We start from the raw sequence: 11,503 nt of genomic DNA, 5'->3' as shown, positions 1-11,503 counted from the left end.
ATAAAGATAAAAAATTTTATGAGTCTTTTCTCCCTAATTTAATAGAGTTATAATAATATGTGTATATATATATATTATTCTAACTCTATTAAAAATAAAAAATTAATGATAATCCATGTATATATATTATTTTAACTCTTTATTAAATAGGAATTTTTCAGTTTTGGCCCCTCTTAAAAAATTTAATGATTTAATTTAACCAATTTTAATACAAAAATTATAGTTTTGATCTCTCATAACCTTTTTCCAAATCAAATTATTGAAACCTTTCTAATAATTAAGCTAAGGCGTGTTGGCATTAAAAACTTTTCTTTGAAGGAAAATATAGCTATATATGGTTGGAAAATGACTGCCTCTTCAGCTATATATCTATATATAATTTATTTATTTATTTTTAAAAAAAGAAAAATCAAAACGGTGAAAATATTATATTCGATGCTAACAATATATAACTTCATACACTATATATTAACAATAAAAAAATATATAATAATTATATGTACCGATATATAAAATTATATACTACCAGTTGGTTTATAAATTCATACACTTGGGCTTGTAGTTTCGGTTATTTTTATGAGTTTCAGTGACGGATGGATCTTGGTAAAATAATTTGGGGCTTAATTGATTTTTAAAAAGAAGTTTTAGGGGTTTAATGAGAATCTTCAGAAAGGAATTGGAGGTTGAATTGAACTTTTAAAAAAAATTGATGAAAATTAAAATAAAATTAAGTGGACCTAAGTGAATGTTTTACATTTGATTTTTACAGGGTTTGAAGCTAATGCATTGCCTTTATTCCTTAGTATGCGAAGATTTCTTCTGATACGTGACTTAAAAAATCGTCTTACGTCTTATTTGTTTGTCATTTTTACTCATTTAACGATCTTTTTCGGTTTTCAGTGTCGATAAACTCCACTTAAACCTCTGTACGAAGGAGGAATCTTAGTAAACCCAGAGTTCGATAAGGGATTGGAAGGATGGGAAGCATATGGAGACGCGAGGATTGAACTTAGAGAACTTGGTGGCAACAAATTCATCGCGGCTCATGCCAGGAAACATCCAAGTGATGGCATCACTCGGAAGCTTAATTTGCAACGAGAGACGCTCCATTCGTTCTCCGGTATTTGTTTTGATCTAAACTAGTCCTGCCAAAACTGGTTCACATCAAGGTTCAGTGTCACAACATTCGAAAATGAAATGAAGTGGTACTCCACAGAACGTTCCCCGGGCCACGAGGACTACTCGTCGGCCGACGCAATGCTCAGCTTCGCCAAGAGACATAACATTGCAGTTCGAGGCCACTGCGTAGTATGGGACGATCCCAAGTACCAACCAGGATGGCTTTACTCCCTCTCGCCGACCGACCTATCGAAGGCCGTCGTTCGGAGAGTAAACTCGGTGATGTCAAGATATAAAGGCCAGCTTATTGCATGGGATGTTGTTAATGAGAACCTGCATTTTTTGTTCTTCGAGAGTAGGATGGGGAACCAAGCTTCGGCGGAGATTTATCGGTTGGCACACACGGTCGATCCGTCGGTTCCGTTGTTTTTGAACGAATGGGGCAGCCGCACTGGCTAAGTACCTTCAGAAACCGAGACAGATTTGAGCTTTGACGAGGAGTCTCATTTCAATACTCCGAATCTTCCTTACATGAGAGCTGCCATTGATACTCTGGCTGGCTTACTGAAGTTGATGTCCAAAGTGGCCCCAATCAGGTAATCAGAAATTTCAAAACTTAGACCTACTATTAACATTATAAAAGTCCAGTAAAACGATCGAATTTCTTAATTTTAGCATCGTAGAGGGACTAAAATAATAATTAAACCCTTTTAAGACATATAATTACATTTGATTCAATGATTTCCCTTGTGTGTGACAGGCCAGATATTTGGAACAGATTCTAATGGAAACACACTATCACCCTAAAGTAGATGGGATTGTAATTTGGGCAGCATGGAGGCCACAAGGGTGCTATAGAATGTGTTTGACCAACAACAATTTCGGGAACCTAGCGACAGGGCTGTGGCTAGGTTTTTGGGGACCCTGTATAAATTCTTATAAAGGGGCCTTATTTTTTAGATATATTCGATCTTGGGGCAACAATAGTGGCGTTTTTTTGAAAAAACGGCGCAATAAGTCCATCTATAGTGGTGTTTATTGGAAAAACACCACTATATAATACTTTTTTTGGTATTTTTTGGGCTGCGCAATAATAGTGGCGTTTTTTGAAAAACCGTCGCAATAGGTATATCTATAGTGGCGTTTATTGGAAAAACGTCACTATATATATACTTTTTTTTTGGGATTTTTTGGGTACTGCGCGGTCGCGCGGTTCGCGCCGCCCCAGCCACGCCCCTGCCTAGCGACCGGGAACATTGTCGACAACTTGCTGCGGCAATGGCATTCCGTCGCAATAGGCCCTGATCGGATAGGTGTCCAAATTATAATTGTTTTTGCTTTAGGTGCCTATAATTTTTTGGGTAAACCACACCCATAACCACTTAATTAATTAGAGGATTACATTCTGACCAATGATCTTTCAATTTTGTCAATAAACTACTTAATATGTGACCATGTGTTACCATATGATTAGAGGATTAAATTTTTTGGATTAAATTAAAATTACGATCAAACTGATAGAATATGTAAGTAATGAAGACCAAATGTTGTACCCACCCCATTACTAAACACTTCAAATTATAATTTTTTTCTTCTTCTTCTTCTCAATGGCATTCATTGTGAAATTAAAAGATAGAATTGAATTATGTGAAAGGTTTGTTTTCTTTTTTCTATTTTAGAAGTACGTCTTTATTAATGTATAAAATCAACTCTCTCACGCATCTCATTAGACGATAATTATTAGGGAATATTAACATTAATATCAACAAGTAATCAATGGGTTAGTGCAAGTTAATCAAGTGGATCTTTATATGATTTGATAATGATACATGTGATGGAGTAGTTTAAAATTTTATTTATTTCAGTTTTAACCTGATTATTAAAAGATAATATAATTATTAATTACATTTCGATTTAATAAAACGACGTATTATGTCATTAAAATAAGATTAATTTGAATTCTGGCGATGTCAATAGGGGAAATTAAGTTAAAAAAATCGTTCTTATAATAAACTATTTATAGTATTAAAGGATTAAATTAGAATAAAATATTGAAAGAACAATTTGTTTAAGCTCAAAACAGTAAGAATATATTAAATATTTAATTTTAAAAAATAAAATGAACAAAAAATTAATTTTATTTAATTTGAAATTGATAAATATTTAAAATATTATTAAAAAAATTTAAAGGAATAAGAGTATACTTATAATATAATTTATAAAAAAATAGATATATTAATTATTAATAAACGAAAGCCTGTTAGTAATATAATTTATAAAAAAACAAAATAATAAATGCAGAATCCTCTATCTTACAAGTTACAACTATATCTATTTTAGATTATACACGTGTCAAAAAGTTGGAAATCCACCAGAGATTTTCTTTTTGGCTTTTATGCAATACGTATAAACTATTTTAATTTCGGGTAAACTATTTAGTTGGTACTTAAACTATTCTTATATTTCTGTTTTGATCATTCAACAATTTTTTTTATAAAATTATATCTAATACTACATTTTATTTCAAATTTGGTACTCTTCAAGGAAGGAGATACGTATAGTCTCACGAGGGCACCGCACGCCCCCTTATTTATTATTAAAAAATATATAGTAATAAATACATATTTAGACCTTCAAGTTTTAATTTATTTTCATTTTGCTCCTCCCATTTTTTATTGTTAATTATACATGCCCTCCTTTGAACTAGAATCATTGCTCCGCCCTTGATATTCGTTGTTAGGTTTAACAGTTGACTTGATAAAAAATGTGACGTGTCCTGATATAATAACAATTTTAGTCTCAAAACTCACATGATCTATTAAATTGAACATAATTCAAAATAATTCAAAATTTAAGAATCTTATAAACTCAGTCCTTATTTTAATTTGAAATAATTATTAACTTAATAATAAATTAATAATTATATCAAATTAAAATGGTGATCAAATTGATAGAATTTTGAATATTGAAAAAAATGGTTGTCCCTTGTTCCCATATGTAATGGGGTAAGGGGAGGTAAGATAGTAGGTTGCCCCCAACACTAGGTTGAGAGCAACTTCCGCAGGAGACCTCCAAATTATGAAATGCCCTCCATGAGACTCGATCAATTTGATAAAATATGTAAGTTTTAGAGACTAAAATCATTATTATATCATATCACATCACCATTTTCATTAAGTCATCAGTCAAACCTAATGATGAGTATAAAGATGGAAACAAAAATGCATGTTAGATTTAATTTTATAAATAATAATAGTTCGATGGCCAAAACATAAATACAAGAATAAATGGGTGACAAATAGATAATTTACCTTTTTACTTTTTAATCAAAATATAAAATATTTATATATAGGAGGTGAGAAAATGAGGCCAAGTTTTTGTCTATGTTGAGATGAAGATTGCAGAGGCCTGCGTTTCACTTCTTTCATGCATTCTCCTGCTTTCAGGTTTCTCTTCCTTTCTTTAATACACTAAAAAACAGCAGAATTTATGCATTTTTTAACCAATTTTCTGCTAAATTTTCTACTTTCAACTGGTTATGCAGGACGTGGCGTTTATGCTTCCTCCTATGACTATTCTGCAACAATGGAGGCAAGTAGAATATATATGTACATTTTAAATCTTTCGTGTTCGTTTTATGATCGATGTAACAAATCGCTATTTATCGAAGCTTATGAACTGAAAACTGTACCATCAACCAGTGCTTGGCAGCTCCCGAGAGAGCTCGATATGGCGGAGGTATAATCGAGTTCACTCAGGGAACAAATGGGAGCAAGTTCATTTCAGTGCACAATAAAACACGCTCATTGCAGACTGTCACGCTTGCGAATGGGAACTTATATACATTTTCAGGTAAATGTTAAATTTCGATCGGGTCGTGCCATGTCGTGATAGCATAATCTTATAGTTGATTGATTGCATCATTCATGATGAATGTTCAGCTTGGATTCGGCTCGGGAAAGGGAGTGAGAGTGAGGCTGTAGCTGTTGTGTTCAATGCTTCTGGTGGTAAATTGATTCATGGAGGCGAAACCATAGCCAAGCAAGGGTGCTGGTCACTGTTGAAAGGAGGCATAGTGGCAGAATTCTCAGGCCATGTTGATGTTCTTCTGATGGTATAGTTGTTCGGTTATTTCGTTTAGCTTTCGGTGTTCGATTCGTGTGGAAAACGTTATTGTTCGGAACTGATGGACCTCATGTTTTGTTTTGCACTTTTCATCAGATGCAGAGTAGAACAAATGGTGTGGAGATATGGGTTGATAATGTTTCATTGAAACCATTCACAGCAAAACAATGGAGATCCCACCAAGAAAAAAGCATTCACAAGGTAAACTGGAAATAAAAGGCGATTGATCGAGTCGGTTTGTCGCGGCTGCGGACTTACAAGTTACAAGACTATCGTTTGTGAATTCGATTTGTGCAGGTCCGTAGGAAGAAGGTGTCATTCGAGGTAACTTATGCCAATAAAACTGCAGTAGATGGTGCTTTGATCTCGATCCACCAAACTGATTCAGGCTTCCCATTGGGATGTGGAATGAACCACCACATCCTCACGAGCGAAGGTTATCGGCGATGGTTCGCCTCGAGATTCAAGGTTACCAGTTTCACCAATGAGATGAAATGGTACAGCACGGAGAAAATACGAGGCAAGGAAAACTATACGGTTGCGGATGCGATGGTGAAATTCACCGAGCAGAATGGGATTTCCATTAGAGGTCATAACGTTTTCTGGGACAATAAAAGAATGCAGCCTAAATGGGTTAAAGACCTTCCTCCGGCCGAGCTGATGAACGCGACGACTCGAAGGTTGAATTCAGTGGTTTCGAGATATGCAGGGAAGTTAACAGGATGGGATGTAGTGAATGAGAATCTGCATTTCAGATTCTTCGAGGATAAACTCGGCGAAAACGCGTCTTACGCCTTCTACTCAATGGCTTACCATCTCGATCCGAATACGACCCTTTTCATGAACGAGTACAATACGATAGAAAACAGTAAGGATCATGCATCCACTGCTTCGAAATACAAGGAGAAGCTCCAGAAGATCCTTTCTTTTCCGGGGAACAAAGGCCTAAAGGCGGCAATCGGATTGCAAGGCCATTTCGGTGCCGCGAAACCGAACATTGCATACATGAGATCTGCTTTGGACATTCTAGGAACAATGGGGTTGCCTATATGGCTCACGGAAGTCGACGTGAAAGGACCGAATCAGGTACGACATTCGTTCGAGGCATCACGACACACATAACTGCATACATTTACTAATCGTCCGAACTTTCGTGTTCCTCACAGGCACAATACTTGGAAGACATACTACGTGAGGCTTATTCTCACCCTGCGGTCGAAGGCATTATCATCTTCGGCGGTCCCAAAGTTTCCGGATTCGATGTTATGACTCTAGCGGATTCGGAATTCAAACCTACACGGATCGGAGAAGTTGTGGACAAGCTGATTAAGGAGTGGAAATCTGGCAGGACAGAAATTAGAACTGATAGTAGAGGATGGTCTGAAGTTTCACTCTTTCATGGTGATTATAAGGTAAATGTTTACCATCCTTTAACTGGATTATCAACTACCATCAGCTTAGAAGTAACGAAAGATATGGAAAACACTACTGTCCTTGTCCAGTTCGGTGTTTGAATTATTGTTACAGACTTCATCTTGTGTTTGGTAATAAAATCGGTTTAAATTTATGATTGAATTTTTGAAATATCAATCTATATCAATTAAATTTTCAATTATTCTATCTGTTATTGTTTTAGATAATTTTTAACTGTGAATGACCAAAATAAAACCAAAACGTAATTTAAAAAAAATGGGAGATCAAAACAAATAAAAGTGATAGTTGGGGCATTAGATGTGTAATTTACCCTAAAATTTAAAATCACACCAATACCATCTACACACGTTAAGGGACAACCTGGACTTGTAGTGTCTCCCAACAACAACAGAATCGTTTTCCCACTAGCCAAATTGTACTTTTGTTCTTATCTCCTAACTCCTCTCACTCATTTGCCAATCTAGTACGTGAAAACCACGTACCACTTAACTATCGCCAAATGTATGAGAAAACCTTTACGGTTGGCCTATATTGCACACTCTCCGTTCCCAACGAGTGACAACCAACGGCCGACCATTCTCTGTCAGCACTTCACGCTTAACTTTTTGGTCTGATAAATCAGTCCCTCTGATTTAACTTATCACAATTTAGTCGTAACACTTTATGAAAAATGAGAATTTAGTTTAATTGTGTAAAACTATTACGACTATACAGTTAAATTGCTGATCTAGAAATCAATAATTCAATAATTTATAAAAAAATTAACAATTCAAGTTCACGTATTTAGTAACAAATGGATTAATTCCTCATGTTTAGTAAAGTACATTGACTAAATTGTAAAAAAAGTATTCTCGATATTTTGTGAAGTAGAGGGACACATTCATAATTAGGCATTTATTTTTAATTTAATTATCGGAATTTGGTTCTCTTATTTTTATGGAAATTTAGAATTTAATTCAATGCTACATGTGTAACATTCTTCAATTTTATCGTTAAATCATTGAATATTGGAATCAATATTACAGTGATTTATATGTAATAAATTAGTAAAAAAATAGTTCAGTTTCATATGTTCACCGATAAATTGACAATTTTTTTAGGTTTAGTAAAGTAAAAATGACCAAATTATAAAATATTAAAGTATAAGTACTAATTATAAGATTTTATGAAGTTGAGGGTGGCGTCCATAATTGGACCTTTTTAAAAGGCTTTTATCTTTACATTCTTTCTGATTTAAATAACGGAGGGAACTCAATCATTTCTAAAGAACCGAATAAAAGGCAATCCATTTTTTAATTTAAAATTATTTTTTGGTCGGATCTTATCAGCCCAAAGTTGAAACCCTAATTTTCTCAAATTTTTTCCTCATTCGAAAAAGATGGGATTATGGGAAGCTTTTCTGAATTGGCTACGAAGGTCAGATTCCCTTCCTTGTTTGATTACCGAGAAAATAAAACTAAAGAATCAAAGAAAGTCCCGATTTTTTTAATTCTCGTGTTGATTTCAAATGTATAATCTAACCGGTCTTATTACTGAATTTCACATTTCGCTTTTAATTTCTTAAATTGATTATTTGGATCAAGCATATAAATGAATGGAATATGTGTTTATAGTGGATTTTTTTATTGGAATTTTCTTCCCTTTAATTCGTTTCTTATAGATAGATATTACAATTAGCAATGTCACTGTTGATTTCATTTTAAGAAGATCTGTAAAATGCTATAAACATGCTTATATGTGGTTGCTTGGTTTGGTTGCTTTTAAAAGATAGCTAGAAAAAGGATGTCTTTTGTTCTCCACATCCATGCTTAAAGTGTTTGTTATTGCGTTGGGAAAGTGGTAGTTGCTGCTGGTGGCAATAGCTAAACTTGCAGGGGTATGAGATTAATAGGGTATCTTTCTGAAGTGCTTGAGATAAGGATCACTTGTCATAGTGGGATCATCTAGATGGCAACCATTGTATCGTGTGTTAACGGGGAGAGTGTTGATTGTGGTATAGATGGTTTTTGCGGCACATGTTTTTCCTCGTTGGCATAATGAATTAGAACAGCGTCATTCACTGCTTTCCATCCTTGTTTTCTTCTCAAGTCAAATTAGCAAACTGCCAAAGAGCAGTTTCTGTCATGTAACCGAGGGTGACAAACGGAAGGCTTTAGGTGTTGCTGGTGGATCTGGCGGGACGCGGGAGGGTTGTTTATGTATTGTTTCGGGAGATGTGTAGTGTGATTGGGTGAGGCAGCCCCAAATTTATCTTGTTTCCTTTGACCGTTTTCCTTTTTTGCATTCCTTTTACGGAATACCTTACGAGTTTAGAAGAGCTCCTGATGTATGTTTCTGATTGAGTCTTTCTTATACATTTTATTTGGATTCAGTTTCCTGCATGGTCTCTTATTTTCTTTCTATTTCTTGTAGTCTCTTTTTCAAGCAAGAAATGGAGCTATCGTTAATAGGCCTACAAAATGCTGGAAAAACATCCCTAGTTAATGTCATTGCAGTAAGTGGATACTGATATGAGTTATAACCTTGTTTTGTTTGTTTGGTATACTAATCTTTTAGCTTGTTGCTGATAACTGGACTTCTTTGTCTGTATCTTATCTCAAGACTGGTGGATATAGTGAAGATATGATACCAACGGTAAGTCATATGGCTAAGAGCCAATACCGACATTCATTTTTGAGATTTTGTTATTTTCATGCAGCAAGTGTTTGTTTTGGTCGGTTTTGTTTCTTTTAATTTTCACGACATCTCTTCTGTTTGCAGGTAGGATTCAATATGAGGAAGGTAACTAAAGGAAATGTCACTATAAAGTTATGGGATCTTGGGGGTCAACCTAGGTTTCGAAGCATGTGGGAGAGATACTGCCGTGCTGTTTCAGCTATTGTGTATGTCATTCTTACTTATTTAGTTATCAGTCTCTTTATGGGGAAAACTTGGAAAATATTTCGTTATTTGATGTTTCTATGATATTTGTGTCTTTATTCAAAGGAAGTTGTTTCTATATGAAACTCGTGTTCTCCGGTTAGCTTTTATCCAGCATGTCCTAAACACAGTTGAGGGATATGCTTTGGTTGTTTACTTCCCACAAACTTTAAAATTGGCAAACCTCACCACTCCACGCCACCCGGTCTTATAATTTCCTTATGCTTTGCAAGACGTGCTTGCTCGTCGTGTAAGACACATACATATATGGTATCTTCCAAGTAGAACTTGCATGCTTTATTACCCAATTTGTGTAGGCAACTTTTCAGCGATACGTTGTCTTCATATCGATGGTCGACTACTTCTTATTGTGATTTTCTGCAATATACAGTTACGTTGTGGATGCTGCCGATAACGATAACTTATCTGTCTCTAGAAGAGAACTCCACGACCTGTTGAGTAAGCCCTCATTAAGCGGCATTCCCCTGCTGGTTCTTGGAAACAAGATCGACAAACCAGAAGCCTTGTCCAAGGAGAACTTGACAGAGCAAATGTAAGTGCGCTGAACCTGTCATAAAAACCGTAGATCTTAATGCAAATGTAAATTTTCATTCATGTTTTGTGGTGTCGGACCATGCAGGGGCTTGAAATTGATTACCGACAGAGAGGTTTGTTGCTATATGATCTCATGCAAAAACTCCACCAACATCGATACGGTGATCGATTGGCTGGTGAAGCATTCAAAATCAAAGAACTGAAGTCACAGAAAGTTTGTCTATTGTTTTTCCAGCTTGTGTTGTAGTTTCTTCTTGGTACAGGGTGGTTGAATATATGACTTGGATGCGTCTGTCCGACCAACAGGATTTGTCAATGTCCGACCGACACCATTGTCTTAAATTTTCCAACTTGGCTCGAATTACAGTATTATATAGAGGTTCGATCGATCTATTGACACATTTTTAAGTTTTACATGTTTTGTGGATCACGAGTGAAAATGAATAATTGAGATTAATAGTAGTATATTTTTTTTGAAACGATTAATAGTAGTATTTTAATATTATTTAAAAAAAGAAAGTGAATGGTTATCAATTTAAAAGTTGTAATCGTAGTTATTAAATTCAGTTAATCCAATTATCCAAAAAAAATTATTTTGAATAATTCTTATCTGGAGGGATTAAAGCTTTCAACCACTTAATCTATAATTTGTCGATAAAACATGTAAAATTTTAAGGCTTTATGCTACGTAATTATAATATTTATGTGGTGGGTGAGTTGGACATGAATTTATTTGATCCTTTTCAATGTATATATATATATTTTGGTTAACTTCTCGGTTCCAAAGTTTCGTCTTGATTAATTGGATCGACCCGAGTCGCATATATGAATTTAGTGGGTGTGTCTCCCAATAAGAATATTTTTACATATATAAAGACTCGAACTCAAGACTTTAATTAAAATATATCAAACTACTTACTACTTCAATTAACTATGTTCGTTCAATGTACATATATTGTTGGTTTGTAAACAAATAAATTTTAGTTTCATTTTTTGGGGGTCGTACGCTTATTATTTAATAATTTTTTTAAAAAATTTAAAATGTAAATATGAAATAATTTTTAAATAAATGATTTCAAATCATGAATTTAACAAGGGTAAATTATACTGTTGACCACTCAACTATTTAGCCCTTTTACTTTTACCGCCTATCTTTCAATTTTGTCAATCAGACCATATAACTATGTAATTGTATTCAATCAAGTCACTTGTCGTTAATATCTAACGGAAGTGTTGATGTGGCAACTAACAAGACTGGTATAATTATGCATTTGATCTGCACTACTTATGCATTCTATCAATTTGGTCCTAATTTTAATTTAATTTAATAAATTTAATCTTTTAATCATAT

At 34.4% G+C, this 11,503-nt stretch overlaps 3 protein-coding genes across 5 annotated transcripts; all 3 read left to right on the top strand.

The window, feature by feature from the left end:
- The first annotated feature begins 1,197 nt into the window (after positions 1–1,197).
- Positions 1,198–1,578, top strand: LOC120215028 (endo-1,4-beta-xylanase 5-like). Its single transcript, XM_039212828.1, has one exon. The coding sequence runs from the start codon at positions 1,198–1,200 to the stop codon at positions 1,576–1,578; it is 381 nt and encodes a 126-aa protein (XP_039068759.1).
- Positions 1,579–4,497: 2,919 nt separating this feature from the next.
- On the top strand, positions 4,498–6,773 carry LOC120214881 (endo-1,4-beta-xylanase 5-like). Of its 2 annotated transcripts, none has more exons than XM_039212680.1 (7): positions 4,498–4,565; positions 4,664–4,710; positions 4,821–4,971; positions 5,061–5,233; positions 5,347–5,445; positions 5,542–6,330; positions 6,411–6,773. In XM_039212680.1, the coding sequence occupies exons 1-7, from the start codon at positions 4,511–4,513 to the stop codon at positions 6,756–6,758; spliced, it is 1,662 nt and encodes a 553-aa protein (XP_039068611.1). In that variant the 5' UTR covers positions 4,498–4,510; the 3' UTR covers positions 6,759–6,773. The 2 variants fall into 2 exon arrangements, with proteins under 2 accessions (XP_039068611.1, XP_039068610.1); XM_039212679.1 differs by having other exon boundaries at positions 5,341–5,445.
- A 1,182-nt stretch (positions 6,774–7,955) lies between these two features.
- Positions 7,956–10,566, top strand: LOC120214879 (ADP-ribosylation factor-like protein 8a). 2 transcript variants are annotated; one of them, XM_039212677.1, is made up of 6 exons: positions 7,956–8,094; positions 9,091–9,172; positions 9,280–9,312; positions 9,439–9,560; positions 9,989–10,150; positions 10,238–10,566. In XM_039212677.1, exons 1-6 carry the CDS (start codon positions 8,057–8,059, stop codon positions 10,353–10,355), a joined length of 555 nt encoding a protein of 184 aa, XP_039068608.1. In that variant the 5' UTR covers positions 7,956–8,056; the 3' UTR covers positions 10,356–10,566. The 2 variants fall into 2 exon arrangements, with proteins under 2 accessions (XP_039068608.1, XP_039068609.1); XM_039212678.1 differs by lacking the exon at positions 7,956–8,094 and adding an exon at positions 8,784–8,908.
- The last annotated feature ends 937 nt before the right edge of the window (positions 10,567–11,503 follow it).

The sequence above is a fragment of the Hibiscus syriacus genome, unplaced genomic scaffold (genome assembly GCF_006381635.1).
Source record: "Hibiscus syriacus cultivar Baekdansim isolate YM2019G1 unplaced genomic scaffold, ASM638163v2 tig00110109_pilon, whole genome shotgun sequence".
In the NCBI taxonomy this organism is placed as follows: domain Eukaryota; kingdom Viridiplantae; phylum Streptophyta; class Magnoliopsida; order Malvales; family Malvaceae; genus Hibiscus; species Hibiscus syriacus.
This window is presented reverse-complemented; position numbering and strand designations above follow the sequence as displayed.

What these genes read in the sequence shown, in the direction of transcription:
- LOC120214881 (XM_039212679.1), top strand. Translation starts at nt 4,511, where the DNA reads ATGAAGATTGCAGAGGCCTGCGTTTCACTTCTTTCATGCATTCTCCTG. An exon ending in ATGCATTCTCCTGCTTTCAG is followed by an intron (nt 4,566 to 4,663) that starts GTTTCTCTTCCT and finishes CTGGTTATGCAG; the next exon opens with GACGTGGCGTTTATGCTTCC. An exon ending in ACTATTCTGCAACAATGGAG is followed by an intron (nt 4,711 to 4,820) that starts GCAAGTAGAATA and finishes ACCATCAACCAG; the next exon opens with TGCTTGGCAGCTCCCGAGAG.
- LOC120215028 (XM_039212828.1), top strand. Translation starts at nt 1,198, where the DNA reads ATGAAGTGGTACTCCACAGAACGTTCCCCGGGCCACGAGGACTACTCG.
- LOC120214879 (XM_039212677.1), top strand. Translation starts at nt 8,057, where the DNA reads ATGGGATTATGGGAAGCTTTTCTGAATTGGCTACGAAG. An exon ending in GTGAAGATATGATACCAACG is followed by an intron (nt 9,313 to 9,438) that starts GTAAGTCATATG and finishes TTCTGTTTGCAG; the next exon opens with GTAGGATTCAATATGAGGAA. An exon ending in CGTGCTGTTTCAGCTATTGT is followed by an intron (nt 9,561 to 9,988) that starts GTATGTCATTCT and finishes TGCAATATACAG; the next exon opens with TTACGTTGTGGATGCTGCCG.